The 27881-nt window shown below is 37.6% G+C and overlaps 1 protein-coding gene across 1 annotated transcript; it reads right to left on the bottom strand.

Annotated features, from left to right (window-relative positions):
- Positions 1 to 4019: 4019 nt before the first annotated feature.
- Positions 4020 to 27856, bottom strand: TSPAN3 (tetraspanin 3). The gene is made up of 7 exons (XM_042804092.1): positions 27696 to 27856; positions 15709 to 15900; positions 14609 to 14683; positions 10776 to 10877; positions 9481 to 9633; positions 9113 to 9196; positions 4020 to 4950 (listed from the first exon to the last, which is right to left on the bottom strand). The coding sequence occupies exons 1-7, from the start codon at positions 27756 to 27758 to the stop codon at positions 4858 to 4860; spliced, it is 762 nt and encodes a 253-aa protein (XP_042660026.1). The 5' UTR covers positions 27759 to 27856; the 3' UTR covers positions 4020 to 4857.
- Positions 27857 to 27881: the final 25 nt, after the last annotated feature.

Raw genomic sequence — 27881 nt, forward strand, 5'->3', positions numbered from 1 at the left:
AAGTTGCATCAGATTAAGTAGGGGGGATAGGAACATTCTACATATTGTATATTCAAGAAAGTTAAACACACAGAAGAAACCTCTTTGGAGCAGTCAGTTACATCTAAAAACTAAGAAATGTGACATTTGGCTTGCAAAAGAAGTAACAAGATAGCCAAGAGGAAATCCACACAGGAACTGAAAATATCAGACACAGGAGTCATGGAGAAAAAGTTAGAATCAAACCAAATCATCCCCTGTCCCCTAAAAAGCACTGGCAGATACAAGTGTATTAGAAAGGACAAATTACAGCAACACCAACATTGCTGTCCAATTCAAAGTTTATTCACTCTTTCAGTGAGAAAAAAGTATTTTCTAACTTATGAACCTTATTTTACTTGCTGCAATTTAAGCCCATGATTTTTTTCTTCCAACAGTCACAGATTATATATTTCTCAAATATATGAAAGATTTCCAGAGAGGAAGAGAAGAAACTTAGTATTCCCTTTGCTAGAATGTTGACCGTGAAGATAGTTAATAAATGTGGATTCTGTGCCTGAAGAAAGAAAAAAGGCAGTTAATCAGTGATGCTAAAGTTGAAAGAGAAATTAAGAATTCACGTTCAAAGCGTTAATGAGAACGGTGTTCAAACAAGTTTCATGAGTGTAAACTAGCTAAGAAACACAGAAAGGGACAGTGAGAAAGGTAAAGGATCATAGTGCACACCAGAGATACTGAGCAAAACAAATTAACACAAGGCTTGGATAGAGTCTACCCTGCGAACTACAGCATTATTGAGCAAACCAAACTAGTTGGGTACTGGAAGCAACAGAGCTGTGATACTCCCAGCATTAATCAAGCACAGGCTGATTTATGGTATTTTTCTCACTGAGCAGTCCTACTAAACTGCATCCTGCCATGGCTCAATTGCATTCAATACTTGAGCTTATCTCAAATGAGCTAGTGGAGGTAACTTTATAGTACAGTGCAAATTAAAGTCCTATGCTAAATAGGGTTCAACAGTAGCAGTTAGAAAAACAACTAGCAACTGAAAATGTACTAAAGGAAAGAAAAAACTCTTCCATCTTGCTCACACCTAAGTTTTTAGTTTTACTAGTTTATTTTTTGTGTTGTTCATTATGACAATAAAGTCCACACTGTAAAATATTGCTTTGGATGTTTACAGAAGCCTGAGTTTCATTATGGTATAACTTATGAGGAAGGAGTCCCAATATAGGTACACTTAAAAGCAGAAGACCTGTTTTTACTTGATAGAGGCCATGCTGTTCAGACTTTTCCCTGTTCTTTAATACTGACATGGTTCCTTGCTCAACAGGGAAAAGCAATCTAATAAAACTCAAAATCTCATTGCAATGCAAACCTTCTGACTTATGTGGAAAAAAAAGCTAGGATGCAAACCTTGTTCCAACTGTTTGGCAAGGAGAGAAGCTGAAAGGCATATGGCTTCACCAGCTCGCTGAAAGAGAAACAGTTTGTAATTGCACTTTCATTGACAGGACAGAAATCTAATCTTTTACTGTTATTTTTCTTAGTATATGAATAGTTGTCTAAGAGCAGAGTTTTATTAACAGTAGCAGGCAGCTTGGATCCAGCATATATGGGAATTTCGCCACAAAACAAGTAGAAGCTCTTCTCAGACACAAGACAAGCTTTTGGAAATATATATACTTCAGTTCTAGGAGAAAGCAAAGGTCTTTAGGTAAAAGCAAGAAACATTGCTCACAGGGACAGCAAGAAGCTCAGAGTATCAAGACACACTTTAATACTAGTGTTTTAATATATTTACAAAGGAGTAAGTTCTCTCTGTATATTCACCCAAATACAGCGCCTTCCTACTACCAGCAAAGTTAAATGCTAGATAAGCCACAATTTCTATTGACACAGGTACACAGAACAGCACTTCCATGAATAGGTGCAAGAAAACACACCTGCAGTTTTACAATCTATAATGCACAGTAACAGCACCCCCTTGGCAAGCTGAATAACCTGCTTTGCTTTCATTCTTTAAAGCTTTTAACAGGACACAGATACATGAACTACAGCTAGATAAGCCTCACATTTGTCAATTGCCTTTAATATCAAACTGTCTCCTTTTCTACAGGACTCTGGATTAAGAAATTCTTCCCCAGAGTTACACTGGGACCAAAGACTGCATTTCAGAAGCCCACCAAATCAGTTGGAAGTTCTGAAATTCTAAGCAAAATTTATAATCAATCCAAGGCTTTTAGTCTGATGATAATATTCAATATCAATCAAGCTAAACTGTACTGAACCAGTAACAAATATTTAAGCTGTCTGGCTTCTAATCACCTTCAGAACTCTGGATGTCTACATAACTGGAAATGATGGCAGAAGGTGTGGTGGCAGAAATCAGTATTATCTCAGGCCCTACATGTGAACATGTGTATGCCTCCTTATTTCAGTACGACACCCACTGTTTGCGCTAATTAGCGCACAGCAACCCAAGCACATTTCCAATACAGGATCATTCAAAGATTGCAAGTAGTAAAACCAGTCAGCTCCTATTACAGCTGTATTCATGTCTGACTGCTACGGAGATACCACTTGTTTCCACTTCAGTGAGTCATATAAAATGCAGTGTACTAGATCCTTGTAAGTTAGTATGTGGTTTGTTTTTGCTTTGTAAAAAAAAAAAACAAACCACCACACCACCATAATTCTATCCACACATGCAAGACCTACTGACAAATCATGCGATGCTAGAAGGCCACTGGTTCCAAGAAACAATTAATCCAACAGTTCAGTTGGGCTTTGTTTAGATTGTGTTTTATGCCAAAAAAAAGCTGTAAAATATTTATTGATTATTCAGAAAAAGCTTCCACATTGCAGCATGAATGCTCTGCATTTTCTAAATTAAGCAGATACTTCCCTGATCTACAAGCAAGTACTTGGTGCTGTGCTGTCAAGTCATCTCTACTACAATCTCATGTCTTCCAGCAACATTAATAAGTACATGCACTGTAATCTCTCCGTAACCATCCTCACTTCAAAGAGGTATGTTCAGGCTCTTGACTGTGGAGCTTCCTTCTGCCTCGTAGCTACAAAGAGGTGTTCACTTTTTGAAGTATCCTTAGCTTTGTTTTGTGCAACACAGAAGTCTGTTTTGAAGCCTCCCTGGTCTGATTCTTATAAGCCAGGGTCATCGTGACCTTATTCATCTGGGATCTTACCAATCATATCTACAGTATGCAATACGACATGACACAGATAATCCTTAATTTCGTCAACGCTTCCGATAGAAGATTCTGTTAGGTTTGCTATCACATCTAGGAAATTTAACACCAGAGAACCGGGAGGCCTTTCAGGTTATTAAGCCACATACCATACTATGAATGAAAATTTAAGCCTCAAGGGCATATAATCTGAAGCCCACCTTTACAAATTAATACAGCATTCCAAAAGTATATTTCTACAGCAGCATAACAACTCTAAAACTTAAATCTCTCACAAGATCTATTTGCCTTAACAACAGACCACACATTAAAATTATCTTTTCTTGGGTGACATTTCTTTGGGTATTTGAGAATATTCAGTTGACATTAGTTTGGCTGAGCATATCTACTTTGCATGATAAAGCACAGAAGCAACCGGTAGAAATTCTGAACATTCCTGGCTTCTGTGAAGAATAAGGCAACTGAAGCCAGGGAAAAGAGCAGTGACTAAGCATCTGAATAACATAAACCATATTAATGCGTAATTAAGAGACAGCAGTTATAGTATGGCTACTCATCCCCCACCGTTGAAAGGCAATAGATTCTTCTTTAATTGTATGCACATGATGTTAACTTTCCACCAAGTTCAAACAAGTTTGTTGTGCTGTGTTTCTCTAGTAAAAAGAACAAATAGGATACAATCAAGCTTTCACCAAACTTTAAATATGCATCTATTTAAGTGAAGCCGCTTAAAACTAGTGCTTTCATACTAAAGCTTATGCTTCTAACACACCAGGACTCCATTTGAACAAATACATTGGAATCTGAAACAGAAAACAAGACATGTTTATAGGGAGGATATACAGAGATTTATTTAATCTGGTTTACTATTTACAGTTGAGATCACTTTCACATAGTACTTTGCTACTCTACATGGCTACATTGTTTCCAAACCAACATAAGATCTACAGTCTAACAGTTCACTCAACACATAAAACCGCTCTTCATAGAAAAAAAGAAATATTTCATTATAGAACAGTAGTGCATACATTATACTCCTGAAAAGCCAGCTTGTATTTAAACCACTAACGTTTGAAAGAACTGATTTCCGAAGGTCAAAACTGCAGTCACATGATCCTAAAATTTCAGTTAGTCTTCCTTTTACTATTTTATATATAAAGTATACTGGACCTCACTTAAGTGTTTTTAAAAAGTGACACTGGTGAGGGGCAAGATTAAAATATTTTTCTCAAATGAAATACAGCTGGCTTCCTTTGTACAACTTTGGCCAAAAGAATTCCATATAGTGAAGCTTTAAGAAATCCTCTCTCTATATGCAAGAATCAGCCAGTTAATGCTTAGAGGTAATCTACCAAAGTAGGCACACATCCTTTGACTTTCATATCAACCAAATTACACTCGACTTGCAAATGGTTCTGAAATTAGAAAGTTTACTAGTATACTAAAACATTTAGATACATGAATAGCTGGCTAAAACAGTGAAAGTCAGAGGTGTGTGTAAAGCTGAGTTGTTTTGCCCATCACCAGTGTACAGTACGGCTGTCCTCATCTGGGAAAGGTGTGCTTTGACTAAGCTTAGGGCAAGAAAGCTATCGCAGTAGACCTGGCCCCTTCACCTTCCACTTAAGTGAGATAAGATTGAACTGCATGTTCACATTCTCTTCTAGGCATAGGTTCCGCCAGTGATGAGAAGTTCGTAGGCAGGATCCCGACTCCTCCTACATAGTACTATACAGGCACACAACATGCCCAGAAGCTATGGAGAAAAAACAAGAAAAACAAGCTGAGTACAAAGAAGGTACTTCAAGAGATTTAACCTCAGCACAGACATTGTCAGCATGCTTGGAAAGACTGCAATTGTCCATAAAGTAAACCCCAACAAATGCATTGTTCTTGAAAAAGCTTCATTTCCTGTTGCAAAAAGCAAGGGCCACAAACTCCAGCCTTATTTTCTTGCAAGATTGTCTTGGACATCCTTAACAGAAGCTTTTTTGGTCAGTCACTTGTATTCTGCCTCAGCAATTCAGATGGAAGAAATTATTAATTTTATGAAAACTACAGATTTAGATACTGTATCTAGTATGAAAATTCAAAGTGAAATTCAAATGCATTAGCCTCTAATCGCCATGATGAAAAAGAAAAAACTTCAGAGTTTTATGAACCTACTTCACTATTGAAATCTTTCAAATGCTCAATCTCTTTTAACATATTAGAAATATGAAGTCCAATGTGAATTATTCACTTTTAGCATTCTCCTGCTGTTAATATTCATAGTACCACGACTGTGCTGGCAATTCTGCTAGAAATTTAAGGTCTGATCACCTTGTATATATTTACAGGACTTAGATGAATGTAATCAGGGACATAGGGCACGCTATTTTACAGAAGCTGCATGTTCACTGACAGTAGAATAAGACTGCACCTACTCCAAAAAATCAGGTGTAGTGTTGTGTTCTATAGTCCATAGTAATTTGCAATAGCTTCTAGCACAGGAAGAGATTGTACTGATTTAGTCATATGCATAGTTTATTCACAGATGCAAGTATTTCATGAGGCTCCTGTCATAGCTCTGGATTATAAAGCATCACCCAGAAGATAAATAAGTTTCTAACAAACCAATCCCCAAAATCCCCTTGAACACAAAGCAAACAAGAATGAAATGGGTGAGCAGAGAACCAAGTGTAAAGCTTCTTCACTGATACAGCAAAAACCCAGTGTAAACAGCACTGGGACAAAGGGAGATTTTTTTTTGTTTTTTAAAAGTCTGATGCAAACATCACATGTGTAACAAGTTTTAAAACTAAATGATTGTACATGCAACATAATACTCAAGTCTGTTGAAAGACTGAAGAGAAAGTGTTTTAAAAATCCTGAATCTGAATAAGCAGTGATTAAAGAGAGGCATGATGAAATTCTAGTATGAGCTTTTCATATCCTGGAAAGGAAAAAGCTGTGAAGATGAAGAATATTCTTTGTCTGGAGTGTATTATTTGCTTTGGATCTATAGAAGAAACCAAACCAGGGTCAAAAAAGCATATGGATAGTAACCAAGATATGGCACTTCAGGCTGCTGGTAAGAACAGCACCTTTCTTCACTTTCCATCAGTACTTGGGTGCTTTTGGTTCACAGATTAACTCCCAGATATACATTATATTCATGTCAGAGTAAAAGAAAACCAGTTACATGAGAATGACTCTTCGTGGACAGAGCCCTTCTAAATGAGAAAACAATATCCCCAATTAAAAAAAAAAAATCCTTAAGTTAGACTTGTGAGATGGATCATTTGTGGTAGTGCCAGTGGCTACAGAACTCTGAATAAGGCTCACAGCTTGCAAGTACAGAAACTTCATCTTTTTCCCTGTTCAAAATGAGGACAAAATGAAGAACGTGGTGCAGAAAAACACCTTTAGTCATTTACTGTAATTCTAGCCATGTACTTAAAATAAATAAAAGTAGTTCCATCACATACACAGTTATTCAAAGACAATTCTGGTCAATGACACATTCAACATTAAATTTATTTAATTGTGTAATATCTGAAACAATCAGGTACTGTAATAACTCACATAATCAACTTCTGAGTTACTATTTAAGTCAATTATAACCTTCAGGAGGCCAGTGAGCATATTGCTAGAATACACTTTAAAGACAGAAATAATCGCCCTATTTCGACTTGCTCTACAGAAATTCAGTGTTTAAATATGCTAGCATCTCTTACTTTTTCTAAAGCATTTGATTCTGTTTCTCTTCAGTCGCTACTTAACTTTTATAAAACAGTTTTGTTCACAGTCTGTGTTGAGGAAGGATCCATGTACCTCTCCTCCTTCAACCTTCAGAAGAGTTTAGACATGTCCCACAGTCAGGTTTGGTTTGGCATTTTATTTGTGTGTGTATTTTGGTTTAGTTTTGGCATTTTATTTGTGTAGGGTTTTGATTTTTTTTTTGTTTGTTTGTGGTTTTTTGGGGGGGGGGGGGCAGGTTTGGTGTTTTGTTTTTTTTTTTTTTTTCCCCCCACCAAAAAAGCTCACTGACTGTATGTATTTGCCAAGCTCAGTACCTTATAAATGATGACTACCTACAAAAGCTATCTAAGAATGAACTCTGCAGCTCATTGAGCAGCACTTCTGCCCTGCAACACCTTTGCTACCTTCAGTTTGCCTCCTATTTATTAACAGTTTTGTGCTGTCACTGTGGTTGAGACCAGGGAATTATTGCGCCCTGGAAGATCCCCGTGGTAACTGAAATATGAACATAACAAAAATTACTTCTATGCAGAAAAACTAAGCTTTTCACAAATTGCAAGCCTTGTGAAAATTCTTCTCTTCTCAGTCTTTTAATTTTAAGGACAGTATTGAAGGCTACATTTACTCAATGTAAGCTATTAGAGGTAATGAACTTTGGACAGCCTTACTGCATAACATACAAAATAACAATCAGTTCAGAGTGGATTCTATGCAGTTAGTAGAGGAAAAGGTAGTAAAATTCACCAAAAGTTAAAATGTAATTACTCCTCTAAGTTTACAGGACATGACCTAGGTTACAGGTCATCTGTTGGAGTTTCTATTCTTACCTCCATTTCACAGCCTATTTTGCAGAGAATGATGCTAAGTACATACTTAATTCTGTATTACAAATAAGAGGATGTCACGATTTAAGACATAAATCGCAAGAGATAAATAATAGAACAGTTTGAATACTGTTGAGTATCAACTTGAGTGAAACTAATGTCTTTTTAAAACATGTGAATTTACAACCACTATTTGAACTGTGGAGCAAAGATACAAGAGTATGACCTCTGACAGACTTAAACATGATTACCACTCAGTGAATATTACCAGACAGAAATTTCAATGGCATTCCCTATACCCTATATTTATCTTTATTCTATTCATTTTCTAAATGGGTATTGTAGCTTGTTTTAACTTTAAGCAAAAAGATTGCTAATGCATTTTGAAATGCATTTTGAAAAGAAATTTCTCTGATGTTCTTAGTTTCTTGACAACCTGTTTATACAATATGTACTTTCTGCCAATAGGTTGATTACTGACATGTGGAGACAAACCAAAGAACACCCACTGCAGAAGGCATACTACTAACATGTTTGCCTAGACTCCCTGAGCCAGGAGTAACAGAAGGATGCAAGCAGCCACATTTCCATTGCAAGCATGTGTCAGAAATTTTGGCCCAATCCCCAAAAGGATTATAACTTTGCTGCATTTTGGGGTGGACCCATTAAACAATCTGTAAACTCCAAAGCTAGAAATAATGCCTCGTCTTGGGATTCAGCTCACCCATCCTAATATACATTTTTTTTCCCTATATAAAAAGCCCTGCCACAGTAATCACAGTTGTGGTAAATACCTTTATTCATATTACACAAATATACTTCACTGTTCAAGCAGACTAAATATTGCTTTAACAGTAAAAGATTTAAGACAGACAATTAGAAAAAAATACCCTTCTTCAAAAGCCTGAGCATAGATCTCACCAAATTTAAAGTTCCATAACCAAAGTAATCTGGTTCTAAACTGTTTCAGTTTTTTTGACTAAATCCAGAAAACAACAAATATTCAAGACACAATGCAAAGCTCAGTTGAACAAAAGCAGAGTATGCTATCAAAACCCTCGTGCATCTCCTGGGCGGTCTTGACATTACTTGCATGCCATGAAGCACAGTTAAGCTGATGCACCTCTAAAATGGCATAAGCACGGGCTATCCGTTTTAGAGTAGTAAGTTAAATACTGTGTAATTTCTTCAAGTGTTAAATGCCAGAGCACATTCATGACACTTAAACTTAGATAATTAGTTTTCAAGAAGTAATTTACCATTTACATTCTAATAGATTATTGCATGCAACATTAATCGTTCAGCTATGGAATTTAAGAAAAAATTTACAGCTAAAGAATATTCTCTTACCTGAATTGCAGCAAATGCTAGTGCTGCCCAGATGACATACATCATGATCTCCTGAAGCTTCTTTACAACCAGAGCCTCACACCCCTGAAACAAGCGGACTTCTTATATATCCACATAGCAACCACATTTATGCACACCAAGAAATACCCCAAAAGCAAACGGGGCAGCAAGATAATCAAAACACCAAAAAAATGTCATTACTTAGTATATCACAGATGAAAAAGGGAGTGGGGTTTTTTACTAGAAACCATGTTAATCTCCTGTTAAAAGCAAATGCACCCAAGACTTCATACTCCCACTGAAAATGAAATTAAACGATTGTCATCAAAAGCACATGGCTACAGCAGTTCATACTTTGGCTGTCTTACCTCAGAATAAAGGTCCATTGGGCGGGTCAAACTGCCAGTACAATTGCTGAGGGCTGCTTTGCAACAGCTAAGCGGCACACTGTTATTTTTAGTTTGTTTGAACCAGACAGTATTCTCCCAGTCTGAATAATTATGGATCCCACAGCAGCGCAGCTGAAGAAACATGCAGGTAAAGAGCCAATGTGTTTATCAGTCAATAAGTGCGATGAAACAGCAATTATAATTGCAATACCAAGAACACAAGCATATTTAGATTAGGCTACCTTTGCTACATAACACAAATTTGACAGTTACTTAAGCAAATCATAGACTGTGCATATTGTAAAGGGGCCTATAGCCTTAAAACATTTAAGATACTCCTTACAAAATACAGATGTGAAATTCCCGTCGTTGGGGAACGTCTGGCAACCCGCTTTTCCCTCATGCCTCCCAAACACGACAAAAGCTTTATTTTTGGTTTAGAACAGCTCCATCCTTAAAGCTTACAACAAATACTTGGAAAAAACACCTTTGCTTTCTGGACATAGTTCTGGCACGAACCAGTGTTTGCTAAGCTCACACAACCGTGGTGCAGAATTTAAGTTGATTTTATATAGTCATACACCTATGTGGCCATGTAGAAAGCCTCCAGGAATGAACCAATTAAAAATACATACAGTTCCATGCCATGGAAAGCTTATACTGTATTACAGTCCTTGGAGCTTTCTTGTGTACGGTGCAGCCTCAAACAGAGGTACTGCCCTAAGTGTCAATTTACCAGCTTGTTGTCCTTATTCCCTTTCAAGAGGGATTTTAAGCAAGGTATCAATTAGTAGTATGACCGACTTAAATACATTAGACATTTAACAGGTAAATATTAGACAACTTTTTAAATTGAGGCAATTGTAAGAGTGTTGAAAGCTCTCTGAATCTTCCTTAAGTCCGATCGGTTCTTTTAGCCTCAAATCCAGAAGTTTGTGACACTAGCTTTCAGCTAAAATCAAGCCCACTTTTTTCCCCCCATCATGTTCTAGATAAATCTGTGCAGACATGAGAACATCATTCGATGTTCCATTGCAGAAAAATACCTAAATACTCAATATTTGAATCCAAACACTGATTCATTGATAGCCAATCACACAAAATGCATCTCCCTGTCAACAATTCCATAATTATACTAATTTTAACTGAGTTAAGCTATTCATTGACCAATCAGTGTTTCATAGGTTTGTCAAAATGGAGGAAGATATGCTACACACGTAGCAGAGTAACACAGCATCTGTGTTCAAGGACAGAGAGGACCATCTCAATCTCACCTGCCTCTGTACGTAGTCAATAGCACGACTGGCTGCATCAGGATTTGTCCCATTGTACGCATTGTATACTTTCCGAATGCTGTGATCAACTTCATCCTCCACCTGCAAAGTATTAGGAAACCATCTCCATTAGCACACCAACAGAAGCTGTACAGGTCTAGGTAAAATAATTTTACTTCTAATTAGATCAACTCAGGAAACCAGTGTAACTCCCCATCATCTGGAATTAAGATACTTTGGTGGTACAGCTTCTTAAAATTCTAAGTTGGCTTTTGCAAAGATGTTGGTAGCTTGCAGCTCATGGACAAGAAAAAAAACCCAAGCAGCTATCTTCCATGAGATTTGAGACAAAGTAGCTTTGCAATGTATCTCAGAAAAGAAATTGCTTTAATTATGACATTATGATAGACATTTCATGATGTTAAGGGCTCACCGTAAGAGCATGCATTCACCCTTCCACTTCCTCCCACTCCTTCAAAGTTCCAAATCAAAACCAGTATAACCATCTGGGCTAACTTGTTCTATTTGGGACCACAAGGATATGAGTAAGTCATACCAGCTGCTCTTCCCATTCTGATTGAGACACAGGTTAGTTCTCAAAGATGAGGTCTTTTGGCTGACACTTCTACCCTACAGTGACCAAGCTCTCCGGTCAGTCCCAGGCACCCCACACTGAGAAATGTTGAGGGCAGTACACTGTATATAGCAACAGCTACTGGAATAGCTCCTAAAGCTACTGCAGATGAGTCAAGCTGCTAAAGATGATGTCAAATACATGTGTTAGAAATGGATGCCACCCAAGAATCATCACTTGTCCCCCCAAAGGCATCTTATAATGCCCATTTTGAAGACAAGCTTACTAGAACCTTTTAAGTAGTATCTTTCACTGTAAACTGTTACTTAAATGCGCAGAAAATCTGGTGTAGCTAAACATTTGTACAACAGTGAGATTAGTTCTGAATTGATTTTTTGCCTATCGCATTCAACAGGAAGTACATGCAAGGAATGTCATCTCAGGGCTGAGCATTAACTAAGCATGCATATTCTTTAGATCTGCAAGTTACAGTAGGAAGGTCTTGCCACCACATAATTCCCTTAAATGCTTTAAGGGAAGAATTTTCTGCAGCAATAGCACAAGCTTTATTCCCCCACACTCAGGAATGCCAGTTATCTTTACAAGTAAATCAGTATCAAGACTGAAATGAATAAAAGTCAATTCAGGCTGCACAGGCAACTTGTTTCAGACTAGTTTAAAATCAATTGTTTGTTGATTTAACTAATGTAATTTACAGCTCTGATTAATATAAAAAACCCCAACTGTTCAATTTGTCATATAGGTTTTAAAATAATTTATTTCAGTGCTTGCTTGTGTATCATTTGGCTCATGGTTCAATTAGGGCAACATTACGTCTGAAAGCCATGCAAATTACATACAATGCAAACAGCAGTCACTAGCTCTAGCTAATTGGCAGGTTTTATGAAAAATGGAGAGTAGACGACTCCACCCTGGGGAAAAAAGCCAGTAAATCCTCAAACAACTGACAGTCTGTTTAATCCCCACTGCCATTTCAAAAACCTCTCTTTTAGTGACAAGGACCAATGCTAGCAGATTCTGCAGCAGGTCAGTCCATCACAGTATGACCTAGGCATGCTTCATGTTTCTCTTAAGGAAAAGTCTGAATTGGATCCACACACTGAGGTTTATAGGCATGTTGGAAAATTAAGTGGTTAACGCCATTGTATCTTAAAAAGGCACAACACCGCTTTCTTGAGACAACCTTATACTGTCTCACTTGGTACCAACAGTTTTGATGAACAACTGCCATGATTTCAATCAGTCCGTTCGTAAAGTTTTGTTTGCAAGTTTGTACAGTTAACACTGAAGTAATTCTAACATGATTCAGATACCTCTTAAAAAACTCCACACCCACAAAAACAACCACCATACAGATCTATACATGACATGTCAGAAACAAGAGAACAAAGTTGTTAGCAAAGCACATAGGTACCTAATTTATCCTGGCAAAAATAATCAGAAATCCAAGCAGATTTCACCTCTGAGTTAATTGGTAATTAATTTATTTCTGACACTCCTGTTGCACTTGAAAACAATAGCTTAAGATGCTAAGTACTGCAGAGTAGTAGAAAACTGCCATTTCTACTAACAGAACCTGCCTGCCCTTTCAAAAGATTTAAGATTTAGTTTTCAAATACTGAATCCCACAAATGGCTTAACATAAGACCATCCTGCCACCAAACAGAGACTGCCTTCCCTCTTCCCTCAAGCTCTGACCTTGCATTACCTACAGCTGTGAAACTGCATGGTAGCAAGAAAAATGAGAGGCAACAGGAACACGCAGCTGGGACCAATCCCATTTTCAAGTGTTTGAAGTGTGCAATTTCAGATAGGCTAGGGAAGAAAGATCTATGCATCTGCTTTTATCTGCTCTGAATGCTGGCAGCTGGAAGAGAACAAGACACTTTAAGACTGGAATACAGAAGAGAACAAGATGACCACAGCTTAGTCCCAGTCAGATCCACAGTAATTCCTCAGTAACTATACTGTAATACACTACGTTTCTGCAAGTATTGGAGCAAAAGGCAACCATCTGAGTTAACGTGTAAGAACTCAACACGTTTCCCATTCTCCAGGAACCGTACTGCTCTCCTCAGTTGCTTTGGAGGACTACTTCCACTACAGGCTTCATGAGACCCAAATAATCTTCTCAGTGCACTGCCAAGATACCAGAAATCAAACGTAGACCAGGAGGAAAATATATCCTGAATTTAAATATCACCAATAGAACATTTCCATTGAAGCAACCTATTGTAACTGTTAAGTCAGATTTATAATGCATAGTTCAAGGTCCTCTCACTAGCCCCTTACTCAAGGCAGCTTTCCTTCACAAACCAAGCAAAAAACTCTAGTTATTTTACTTAATGGTTGTCTCACCATTTCTTCCAGGATAGCAGGAGAAAGCAAGCAGCAAAGAATACTGAACCAGTAGTACCTTGGTTGTTTATATAAACACAGATAGTTCAGCTTACTATTAAGGTATCACTGGAGAGCCGATAATGCGATCATACTACACATCATAGCTGAAAACACTTTTTCTGCTAATTTTCTGGCAAAATTTAGATGTAGACATAACAAAACCCAGTCAAACTATGCAAGTTAGAAATTTTGTTTCTTCAAGCTACATTATGGTATCTCTACTATCACATGGTATATTTCTGCCACATAGCATGTTAGCAAAAAGACAATTAATTTAATTTTTCTGGTCCTGTTTCTTAACTTCCACTAAACAAATAGTGGGAGAAGTCACAATTTCTTTAGCCGTAACCCCTGTCAACAACCTGCATAAAGCTAGACAGTATACATTAACACATTCAATCTATTTGATTTTATTATTATGCAGTGTTAGCTTGTATACCAAAACACAACATGACATTTAAGTTACTGCATATCAAAACAATATGTCCTATGTTCAAATATTGTGCAACCTAAATCATTCAAAAAGTCAAAGCGTAACTCAATTAGGAGACCATCTGGAAAGGTAACAATTACCATGACTCCCCTCTATTGTTCAGCAGTTAATGATATATTCCAGCTAGTTTTCTTGCCTCAGAAAACTTCCTGCCTTGCTTTGAAGAATATTGATGTTCTAAAAATTTATTATACTGGTATCTCAAATTAATCCACCTAAAGGTTTGGTTTTACTCCCTTAAATACCCATTAACAATTCTACAGAATCAAATACAGTGAAGACTAGACCTCAGTATTTTGGTCACAGTTTACAAGAAAACATTTGCTGAAATTGAGAAGTTATTACCTTTGCTCTGTAGATGTAGCCAAGAACCACGACCACAACTTCAGTGATAAAAACCAAGAGCAGGATGATCACAAACTGTAAAATACAATCAAGAGGGTTTACCCATTTACTCTCTGAAAGTCTCCATACAGATTTTGCTATTTAAAGCAATTTTGCAGGTACGGTTTTGATTGAACAGATAACAAAAGCAAGCAATTAAATTGACCAAATGAGTCCAGTATTAGCTTCATTCAAGAAACTTCAGTGTTGGTAGTTTCACCAAGTAATGAGCAGCTGCCCAGCCAGGCAAGCATTAAGCATTCAGTCTGAAAAAAGCATACTGGAGTGCTTTAATCAAGTGTTTCTTTCAATCTTCTTTATGTTAGATAAATAGGAATGCCACATCAAAGAAACTGCCCAGGCTCTAACTGAGAGTGGTAGACGGGCTAAGGGAATGTTTCTTCAAACTAAGCCCTGTGACAGAGACCACAAGCTATGCATTTGCCTGGGTATGTTTAAGAGCACTTTTAAAATAAACTGTTAAAGAAGTCTACACAGTATCCAACAACAACAAAAGCCCCTAAAACAACAAGAAAAACCCTGTAGGCACTGTTTAAACACTGGCCTCTCTTCTCTCCTACCCAATTCTCAAACTGCAATGACAGTTAAAATGCTTGGAAACACATGACAAAATACTAATGTCCAAATTAAGCCATACAGAAAAATATTTAAGCATCCTAACAACCCTCTGTCAACATCGATGCAAGATACTTAACTCAAGAAGGCCCCAGCTCACCTTCCTCTCCATCCAATTTCAGCTTTTCAACCAGAACAGAGAAAAAGGAGATTTAAAAACTGTTATGACTTAATTATACTGTTTTATATTTTTTAGTGAGATAACCATGGTTCTAAAAAAAGGTAAAACTGAGGAGCCCACTGCTGCCAAAACTGACTAATTTAACATCATTACTCAGAACAGAAAATTGAAATAAGATGTTCATAACAAAAGGGGAATACATTTAAGGGCAAAAAATAAAATCAGAGAAAACTTTAAAAATATTTCAGAAGTCAGCCACATATACAACAAGCAAACACCATCACAGAAAAACTCTGCAACTTACCGTAGCAAGTCCACAGCGACTTTCTCGAATTGTGGCACAGCACCCAATAAGTCCAATAATAAAAAGAAGTGTTCCCACAGCTATGATAATAACTGCTGGAATTAGTGTGTAGACATCTTCAAAGAAGTGATCGTAGTCATCATAGGTGATGAACACATAGGCTCCCACGTAGCACAGTATGCCTGCTGCTGCCTACAATAGACATAATAACACGTTAAGTTTGTTTGAACACCAAATCCGCCTTTCAGCCAGTCTACTTTGCAACAACTATTTTATTGAATACCATAAAGTATGTTTTCCCAGGAATTAGGTTTTTTTTTTTTTTATTCAAACGTAAGCTATAGCCTAGCAGAGATGTCTATTAGGAACACCTCAAATGGAGTCTAGCTAGTAGTTTTCCAACTGCATTTGATCTAAGCAGATCTAGTTTTGACTAAATTATGGAAGTCTTCTGATGCACGTAATCGAGAAGTGAGGCTAACTCTGCTATGAACACCAAAATCTTGCGCCCTGTTCTCAAATAATTCCTTTCCATGCTGTGAACTAAACTTTCTACATAGTCTAGCACTCAAACTCATACTTTTGAGAACAGGATTCCAGCCCATCCAAGCAGCAAGTTATTTGCTATTCAAGAGCTTCTCAGAACACCTCTGCAGTTTTTATCTGCCACTTACCTACTACTTTTTCTACCATTTTGCTCATAGCTACCTATGACTTACTGTTACACAGAACACACACGTTGCAAACTTCAACCTCTGCTATGGAAAAGATGAACTGCTAGAAAAAACAGCCTTTCTGAAACGTTCACGGCACTGGAAAATTTGATTCTAGCCACCAAAGCAGGTAGGAACAAATATAAAACATCAGTTATTAAGACAGAACCAAATACCTAGAGACACACACCACAAAACTTTAAAAAAAATATTCTCAGAAGGATGGTTGTACAAAACGGGTTTTATTAAACAAACAAACAAACAATCCACTTAAAGCTACTGCAAATAAGACCTGTAGGATGGACCCGTCACCGTATAGATTTAAAACACTAAGATCGATCTGACATGACCTTACCTCCCTTACAGTTACAGGGATTCCAACACATCATTACCTTCATTACCTTTAAGCTGAGCAGACTTAGTGAAGGACAGCTGTTGCTTAAGGAGCCAGCTAACATACATTTATTTCTTAGTAAAAGGGCCATATCAAGTTTCCTTTTACAAATGTCTTTCATAACTGCCTTCACACTTGCTGCAGAATAAAACAGTCCTGCTATATATTAAAATGAAGCCTTTATGTTCAATTGATTTGCAACAACAGACAATATAATTTGAATATTTTATTATAGAGTTTTCTGGTGAACCACTCCAAGGCTAAGGTAAACCAAACTACTCAGACTACGTAATGGATGTAATGACTAAGCTATGATACAGGGGAATTTAATTTTGATGTCAAGGGTAGTGTCCCCATTACAAGCCAATCCATACCCTAGACAGAAGAGTTAACTCAACAGGAGTATTACCCACTTCAGCTCTGATCTGAGGAAGAACACTGCAGGCTGCCTTCAGCCCTCCTTCCCCACTTGGTGGCCTTGTAATTACCCCTATCCCTGCACTGCAATAAGAGAGCACACAGACACACATATAGCTAGTACCAGTAGTTGTAATACTACAACTCTGGGTCATGCTATTGTACAGTCAAAGAATCCATTAATAATTCATGACAGGAGGGACCACAAGAGATCATTTACTCTAATTCCTACACAAAGATGGGTCAACAATGAATTCAGACCAGGTTGCTCAAGGCTTTGTCCAAATCTTTGTGAAAATCTAAGGATGGATATTCCACAGCCTCCCTAGGCAACCTGTTCAGTGTGGCACAGAACAAGACAAGCCATAAGACAATGGGTACCTAGTATTTCAGCACTGTTTGCTATTATGTACTAGGTGCACCACAATATTACTGCCACTACTGCCTATAAAACAATACTGCATAAACAGTACTAGAATAATACTTTACATACGGAATATCCCCTGCAGCACTTTGTTAGAGACATACTGTGTCAGAGGAAAAGGTATTAAGAGCCAGCTCAAAAGTACCATCAGTTTTGTGTGGATTTGAAATATGTATTTCACCCCTCTGCCTCTCTTTCTGCAGTGAAGGTAAGTGAGTATCCACAGGAATCTTGAATGCATCCAGGAAGCTCACAATCATTCACTAAAAGGTGCTATGTAGATGCAACGGTAGTGAAACTGAAAATTCATTAACAAAGACCAACAGCAAGACATCCTCTTCAGACAAGAAAATTTGAAGTGAACAAGCTATTACAAAATCGCCCCTTTGCACAAAAGATGTTGAAATGCTAATTCAACTATACAAATCCTGCCATGTTAGGTACAACATGGCAATATGCAGACATGCAATTTCTGTACACAAAGCAAAGATTCAAAGTACTGTCACTGAACAATGGAATTACATTAACTGTTGCCTAGCAATGAGGCATGTGAATGACAGGACAGTGATGTAATCTCCCAATTCTAAGAACTAAAATGCTTGTTAGAAATAGGGTATATTGCAAGGTGGCAGATGAAAATACACAGCTGTGGCTGGCATCAGGCACAGAAAATATACCACAAAATTGAAGTCAGAACCATTTGAGAACCCCCTTGTCCTCTGTTGTGTCAAATTTAAGTGGCTTCCTTCTTTAAGGAAAATTTGGTCCATAAACTGCATGAATGTATATTTAAAGAATTATTTCAAACAAAAAGAAGTTTAACCTTTAAAAAGCCCACTGTCTACAGGTGTTAGCTTTCCTTCCCTACTTCAAGAAGCATACACATTTTAAGAAACTTTGCTCTTCCAGTATTATGCCAAGCAAGATGAGTCTGACAAGTATAGAGGTTAAATATTGTCTCAGAAACTAAAAGTGTCTCTCTGCTTGTTTAAAAAAAAATAGTATTTTGTAATTACTATTGGAAAGGCAGATTTTTCTTTAGACTTCTCAGATTCGAGCACCCTTGGCTGAAGACTTCACTGAATCCTTTCCACCCATGGCACTACAATGACTAATCAGCCATGACAGCATTTGGCCTTAGGTTTTGCTTCTAAAGAATGTTGTGGAACTGGTGTTTCTGTGGAAGAAGCTACAGAATTTTGGGAACAGCAGAGTGCATTCATACGTCTGTAAACTTTGCACTAGAATCATGACGAAGTTGAAGATAGAGACCCTCTACCTGATGAGCTGATCATATCCTTACAAATTACTGCACATTCTTCAGTTATTTCAACAAGTCATCTTTGGGTAAAAAAAAAAAAATGTCCTGAAAGAAAAAGGTGCCTGCTGGAACTTTCTCAAGTTTTAAAGCTATGAAGATTAAAACTCCTTTTCTGTGTATCACAGTTTAACACTTTTTGAACAGGTACAATACCTAGTCTATCACAGAACAACGAAAACAACACCACCACCCAGACAGTTTACAGGAACTCATTTCACATGCCTTTCCTTTTCCTTACACATCACAACCACGGGATGCTTAGTGTTTTCTTCAGCCTGCTCTAAACCAGGAAGGAGGGAGGTCTCTATATCAGCATTTTAGCTGGGATTAGGAATGTGCTTTTGAAACAATCATTTTTGCTCATCTTCAGATGATTTTCACTTACTACCTTCTGGTTTGCATCACTGAACAGTCTTAAGAGTATATAACACAACTCACGTGGGATGAAACTAAACCAGAGGATGAGTGCATTTACTGCGCTAACTGCTAGGAGGGGGTTCAGTTGATGGGACCAGACTAGCCTGAGGTCCTTCCTCCCTCCCCCTAACTCAGTAGTTTCAACATCTACATTTGGTCCTCAACACATTGGGTTTTGTTTCACCTCCATAGTACCATGTTATATGTTAATGTAAATAAAACATAAACACTGCAACAACAGATAAAGACAAAGAGCTAGTTTTACCTACACAAAGTACACAACTTGCATTCATCAGTGCTGCCCCAGTTAAAAGCACATTTATTATCTGTTGCAACCCAAGAATTAAACGTGTGCTTTTTAAAAGAAAATCAAAAACAAAACCCCAAAACAGTACCATGTGCTTAAATAATTTGCTTCTGAAAAGGGGAATAATCATGAAAAAATGAAATCTTTATCAAAAGACACAAGGATAATTGAAAAAAAAATCCAAATCTAAATGCTTATTATCCTGCAAACAGTAAATCTGCAGAAGTCAGAACTCACTCAACTCAAAGACATTTGAATAAAAAGCTGCCAAATTTATAATCATGCATTTCCTATCATGAAATGGAAGCCAAATATATGAACTGCGCACAGTTTAAATAAGTCTTTGATAAACAGGGCTTGAAGGAAGACTTCTCAAACGTAATCTGCTCAAGGCTCTGAATAGAGATAGCAGCAGCTCCTGAATCTGTGCCAGGTCACATGCACGCTCTAGGGAGACGACTGGTTATTCAGCATTCACACATCCTTTTAGAGTTCTTTGCATCTAACTTGCAGTACTGAACCTCAAGTGGCATGCTCCTATTTTAGGATGAATTAACCTTTAAAAAGACTGGCAAGAAAAGTACAGTCAGTGATGCCAGTTTGTTGCAAAAGGCTTGAACAATTAGACATCCTTTTCATCAGAGAAAATTTAAAAGATACACAGACATCTTGTAGTTCAGAAAAAGCTCAATATTATTGCTTTGGTATGGGCCTCTAAGGAGTTATTAAAAGCCAAAGAAATATGCAAATAACTGGAGGGAAAACTGGAAAATCTAATGACGATACATGCAGTGACAAACATTACTCAAAGCATTGTAAGAAAGCATATTTAGAATTTGGGGTTCTCTGAGTGAGTAAACTTTCCCTCCATCTTTAGGCTAGCATAACACAGCCTGTTAAACCCATGCCTATTTCACCAAGTCAGCTTTTACCTTTCATATGCACCAAAGCATATACAAGGCTACACACTGTCTAGATGCATCTTGAAACAGTTTCAGGTTTGGGCTTTTTTTGTTTGCTTTGTTTCTTTTTTCTAAGTAGGCTGCAAACACACACCAAGAACTGTTTTCATGTTTTCGGTAAGGCTCACACACTGCAGCACTTTGAAAGCTAAAATTTTGGCTAGCTAAAGACTGGAAGGATATTTAAACTACTTGTTTTGTTGATCATTTATCAACCATGGACATCGCAACACCATTTACAAACTATTGTTTCCTTATACTACTCTACTAATGTTGCTCCTGAACAGACCTAATGTAAATTTGTCCAAAGATTTTATATCTTTACAAAGCACTGTCCTTCACGTTACTTCTGCTGTTTACGTTGATATAGATTTCTCTTCACTTTGGGACCACAGTAGAGCCCACAAAAAGTTTCTGAATTTTTTTTTTTGTACTCTTTCAATTAACTGGACCAAAGATTAGCATTTGTCCCTTTAGAATTTGCATTTTATACACTGTTTTAAGAAAAAACCCACATACTGTCTGAACAACAACATGAAGGCAGCAGCAAAGTACTATACATTAGGAGAAAACACACCTGCTGTCCAATTAAGTAAAAGGAATATTTCACCTTTTTGCTAAGGACACCTACTTATAAATGCCTACTAATGTCAACTTTACCATTGCTGACTGGTACATATACAGATACCACTCTAAACCCGATTATTGTTCCTTCCACTACCAAATCATCTTTCAAGACCGGAACTGTAAAATACACCTATGGTATATTGACATAGACCATCTGCATCATCTTTGATAGAAAGAAGCAAAGAAAGAGTAAGAAGAAAAAAAATCTTCAACCCTAACAGTCCCTCACCTCTTCTGCCTATATATATATTTCTGACTATTCATAGCCTGATTACTGTCAGATAGAAAAAATATTCCTGATCTGCTTCTTTGAGCTTCTTTCCAGCTTTCTGTCCTTTTAACTCTAGTTCCTCAGTTTTAACTCCAAAGGCCCTATAAGATATCTCTGATGTATCTTACTCTTACCTTCTTTTCAGCACTTTGCTACTCTGTATCTCCCTCTCCATTTCCCTCCAAAAAAACCCACACCCATATTTGAAAATTATGTTTCATTACTTGCTTAAATTGGTGCCCATCCATCTTGGAACACAATGTTTTCCTGACACTCTTCTTTGTTCTCATTCATAATAATTTATCTGGAACACTGAGCTACAACTGCCTTAAAAAAATCCTTTGGGAAAGAAAACTAGCAATTCCATTCAACTTTGTCATATAGTTAGACATATCTTAAAGGCTTATAAAACATGCCATGTAAAATTCAAGTAAGCCATATTGCTTTGTCTATACTAGCCAAATTCAGTTCTGGATCACCACGAATAAAAACCTCAAACTCAAATGCTTTTGTAGCTAAAGCAAAAGGCTGCTTTTGCATTTGGCATTACATATTTTAAGTATCACTGACTGCAAGACAGTGCACCAGCAGATTGAGTATTTTTAATTTCTTTTTAATTAAACTAGAAGAGATGCTAACAATATAGCCATTCTTTTACATCTATTTAGTCAGTGTTGTAACTTGATCCACTGCTTTCAGATTCCTTGGCCTGCACAAGAACAATGATGATTACTGCACACTACGAAGTTTCATCAGGTAAAGTGATACTTCACATTCCATGTACTACTCAAAGATAACACATTTAGCTTTGCAAGTTGTTTTTGCTTCTCTTAGGTAATAGCTCTACTTTTAAGCACAAGACCAGATACAAAAAATCCTGAGAAATCGCATGCAAATATGTGAAACTCATCCTACAAAGAAACATAAGTGGTACTACCATATTACTTAAAATCAAATCAAAGCCCTACCAAAAATCAGGGCCTGGCCTATGTTTGCTACCTGAAAATTCACATCCAAATATTGTAAGGGAAAAAAACCAAAATCACTCAGAGAAGGCACATGTTGAGTCTTAAATACTAGACTTTTTTATAAAAAATTATTTTATTTAATGCACAGAATTCCAAAGAATTATACAATCCTACAGTTACACTCACTTCACAACCATAGAAGCAGAAGCACAAAGCATTCAACTTTCACATCCAGAAGTGACTATCCTTCACGACAAAAAAGGCTTCAGCCAAGTAATTCCTGATAGGTAGCCTTTGGAATTATCTGTCAATTATAGTCTTTGATCACCAAAAAATTCTCAGAAGTTTCTCCATTCCCCCAGCTTTTAAAGTCCAGATCAGAAACAATTCTCAAGCTCCCATCAAAACAGAAAAATTATTTGGCTTATTCCTACATATAAGAGAAAGTGAGCTCTACTCTTCCTTTCCATGGCTACATTGCAATGAATTTTCCCATTGCTGCGTTTTTTTCTACCAGAAACTCAAAACACACTACATACACATTGATAGCTACAGATCCTTTTAAAAGAAAGCAGAGGTAGTTCCTCTAAGATAATACTACATCATACCATGGTTACTGCATTGTGGTGAGCATACCACAAATTGCAAAGTGAGCACAGAATTGTTAGAAAGCATTCCTGCTGTACAGAACTGAAGCTGAGTTTTTTCTAAACAATCATACCATATAGTATTTTGTTAGCAAAATGAAATGATTTGTAAAATTGATGATTTCAAGTCAGTTAAATAACTGCAAGCGCAACTTTAAAAGTTCGCAACTAGTATTGCAGAAGCAGAGTTCATTCCTTTTCTCAAGGAGGATGATGAGGTGAAGAAAAAACCTCAAAGCAAGCACAGGGTATTAGGTACTGTTTTAGCCAAGCAGACTGTCAGAGGACATATACTCTTTGGGAATATAAAATAGTCTCTTTTCTGAGGCAAAACTTCAAGCATCTCTGAATACTTTACCTTTCTATCCTAAATCATACATACAAGCCTGAAAACATTTCCTTAGCATTTGTCTTCATTTCTTCAAACAACTTTTAATTGAATTTATGCAAGTCACCCAGTGCAGCCTTAAATTAAAATTTCACAAAACAAAGACAATTTACAGTCTTTAGATATTTGTTCCAGGTAAATTTATTTGTTCTTTTTTCTAATCTATCCATACTTGTACTTTAACAAAGGGCTTTTATGAAAAACGTGCTATTCTCAAATACTCTATGATCATCTTTTATTTGTAGTTGGTCATATTCAACATTTCATCATCAAGATATCAAAAAATATTCTGACTATCAACTATTTTAATTTTTCTTTTTAAAGACTAGTTTAATGTTTTCCTGTCATACCAGTCATTATAATTTTTCCCCACGGAAAAAAAAACCACACATCCTAAATCTTCAGACTGATCAATGTTGGGATTTCCACTCTGCCAAAGATATTCTGAGAACATATGTTCGATAACTTTCATTATTTTAAGATGTATTGTCTTTCACATCACAATTATGTCCTATGCAATACCTTCCCTTAAAGAAAAGGACTCAGCATCATTTAAATGAAAATGAAGTCACTAGTTGACCAAATAGATCTTGTGCAAGCTTAAGACAAAACAAAGGTCAGCTGAAGCATTGCTTTTCCTTTGCTATTAATCATATCTACTCCAAAACTACTTCATAACAACAAAACACTAGGAAACATATTAATCTGATCTGTATTCCTCTGATCTTCCTATGAAGTACAAGTTTTAACTGATGCTTCTCATGAATGCATTTCTTTGTAACGTACCTTGGAGCTTAAGCACTTTTTGTCAAATCATCCAAAATTCAAGTGTTTCATGTAAGACCTGTATCGTGCTACTCTTGATGCCTACTGCTCATGATGCTTTTTTCCTGCAGTACTGTGTTTTTAAGGCGACATGTATCTATAGTAGATGTACTCGATCCTTGACACTCCTGCAAACGGTACCACATGAAAAGCTTGGAAAGGTGCGTAAAGCCCATCCAGCGTTCTATATGATAAACTAGACCATTTTTTTTAAAGAAAAAAAATAAATCCTGTAATTATTAACATGTATGAATGTACAATTAATGTAAGAATCTGACAGGATGTGAGAAAAGTTCACACAAGACTACAGAAACAAGATGATCTTTTTATAGTGCCAACTAGAAAATTAACTTACTAAATAGCACAAGACTTTTCAAAAGGAGGTGAACTTGTAGAATCACTGGCAGGCTGAGTGGAGTTTGGGTTATTAAAGTCAGCAGCCATAGATAATGAATGAGTGGGTAGGTATGGCTATGACCTGTCAGCAAGCCTGATCTGCCTTTTTTAGAAGGCTTGAAAGAAATTTTTTTAAAAAGAAGTTACATCCTAGACTACAGAGTACAACAAAAACATCTCTGCTTTTTCTTCAGCAGCAGAAGTGACAATTTTCTGAACATCTCACATTCACAAGACAGCTACCAAAGCACTCTGAACATTCACATCCTCCCACAAATATGAGACCCGTGTCAGGGATGGGGAGGTCTGGGAAGTTATAATTCACTTTGATCAGCTACTCTTGCAGAAATTTTGATAGCAAACTACGCAGAATCAACTTGCTGTAACTGTAAATGACCATGAAGATCACAGAATCAGTGTGGTTTGGGGTGGAAGGGACCTTAAGGATCATCTAGTTCCAACCCTCCTGTCATGGGCAGGGACACCTTCCACTAGGATCAGGTTGTGAAAGATGTTCATGATAATACGTAAAATTTATATACAATACCCCACAGACACACATTAAATTTATAAAAGCAATTAAAAGATGATTCATAGTTGCTTGACCAATTATAGGCAGTTATCTATTGGCAAGTCTCAGTGGAAATATGGATAATCTAGTTATCAAAATTGGAACTACATAGGGATGACAAGCAAAAGATTTCTCTAACAGCATAGAAGCAGTTACATTGTCAACTAGATGGGCACCAAATGTTAATATACACAGTCAGCTCAGTCAACAATGAAACCTGCTATATCAAGAATTGGAATTCTTCTTTCTCTTATGCCAATTAAAAATTAAGATGTACTACTTTTGATGAAAGTATGTAGATTTCCTATTTTTAGGCCATATCTTGCTAAAGAGAAGAAAACCACTGATTTTTGTTATTCTCACTTTTAGAAGCCTACCTCATTCTACATGCAGCTGATGAGCCATAAGGTTGTTCCAGCACAATCAACTCAGTTACCTACCTGCCAAAAAGCTAACAGCACAAGTTGATTTCTTAGACTAGACATGGTTTACAGAATACAAGACTGGTGACATCTGACATGAAGTACATCCTATCTAAACACTATCTGTCCATTTGAAATTAAGTCCAGTTTGTCTCAAAAAGTCAGTAAAAAAACTGTAAAGTTCTAGATGCAGCATCACACAAAATAACTTTGTACTCACCACTGTTTAAGCTGAATAATTGCAAACTTCAACATGCAATTAAATTACTGAACGCAGCAAGTAACAAACAATACTTTTTAAACACATAAAATACGAAAACTATCACTAAGCATTTGGAGTGGGGGAGAAACTGCATACAGAATTTATGTTCATGTATTCAAAACCAAGCCTAATTTGTATCAGCAACTAAAGAAACATATACCTCAAGATGCCATCAAGAATGCGACTCGACAACCACATGTCCGATCAAAAACTTTAAGTATGATGTAGCAGCTATTAAATAGCTTTTTAAATGCCATTTGCAACTGTGCATATAACAAAAAGCCACACCCAACAAAGTAGATTCCAAACAGCTGTTCTAAAAGGTTAATGCCACTACCTTATACTTCAAAGATAAAGAATGGAGCCTATACACCTCAGTCAAAATTACAGACTTCTAATATGCACCACTTAAAGTCAAATATGCTTCACATTTGCTGCTCATCTCTCTGAACAACTGTATACGCAAATGCTGGTGAGACATCACAGATACGCATTTTCCCTGACCACGACTGATTTTTAAGCACCCATGAAAGACATTCCTTTATAAAAATTTAGACAAGAACATTTATCCTTTAACACTTGTTAGATTTCAATATTAAATGATGCAGCTATATATAGCTATATTTTAATGTTCTAATATTTCATTACCCACTATTACTTTTTCAAAGACGAAATCTTTTAACAGATGGGACAACAGATCTTCTGTTCCTGGAGCTGGGATTAGACGAGGAGAGAAACACAGTAGCTAAATGCAGAAAATGATTTCTTAAAGTCTACAGATAATTCTTTAATTTGATTTATTTAGAGTTATGTTGCTCTGACAGGCCAATTATTACAGCGACTATAATGCCAAGCTACAGCCTGTATGACCATCCTGGGAAAGGTCATTCAGAGCAGCCTACTGTTGCACCAACCTGGGTCAGCTTTTGTCTGTCAGCAGGACTGTAGTTGTGGGAAGTTTAAACAACACATAAATACTACAATGCAACTGCGGTTACTGGAAAGAGTGAAACATAAGATTTGTTTTCGGACTATTAAGTTTTATACCTACCCTAACCTTGTGTTAAAAAATATGAGGAAGAAAACGGTGCTCCATACTTACCGCTAATTATTTGAGAAAGACATCCTTAAAGTAGGCGGCCTAAAAGTAGATGGCCATAACAGCTCTACAAAAATGAAACTGTCAGAGACCTGAAATCTCAATAATGCAACTCAACCCGTATTCAATTACACAAGTGTCTCTACCTCAAGACCGCTAACGCTCGTTACATCTGCACCGTCAGGCTACTGAGGCAACAGATTCAGCTTCCACCTCCGAACTTTGGAGGGGTGGGCTGGGAAAGAAGGGACTGCGCCCACCGCTGAACACGGGGCCCCGCGAAGGGGCACAAGATGCCTGTTAAACAAAAAGCGCTTAAATACGGACTGAACCGGCGAGGCGGCGCGGGGAGAGGGAGCTCATAGCTGCTGCCGTACGTGAACGAAGACCGGCAACGGCAAGGCGGCCCAGGCCGGGCCCGCAGCGCCCCCAGGGCCGGGCCTTGCGCCACAGTCGGCCCGGGCCACCCCCCCGCCCTCACCGCCCAGCTGAGGGAGAGGCAGCCCCGCTCCCGGAGACCGAGACCCTGACCCTCCCCAACCGCCCCCGGGCTCACCCAAAAAATCAGGTTAAGGAAAACCAGTACGGTTTTGGAGGAAGTGATGCCACACTGCCCCATGGCGCCTGCCGCTGCCGCGCCTCAGCCCCCGGCCGCTCCGCTCCCCTCAGCTCCGCTCCGCCACCGGCCCCGCCCCACGTGACCCAGGCAAGCCGAGGCGGCGGCGCGAAGAGCCTAAGATGG

This window comes from Tyto alba, unplaced genomic scaffold (assembly GCF_018691265.1).
Source record: "Tyto alba isolate M040663 unplaced genomic scaffold, T.alba_DEE_v4.0 Super-Scaffold_41, whole genome shotgun sequence".
NCBI classification, from domain to species: domain Eukaryota; kingdom Metazoa; phylum Chordata; class Aves; order Strigiformes; family Tytonidae; genus Tyto; species Tyto alba.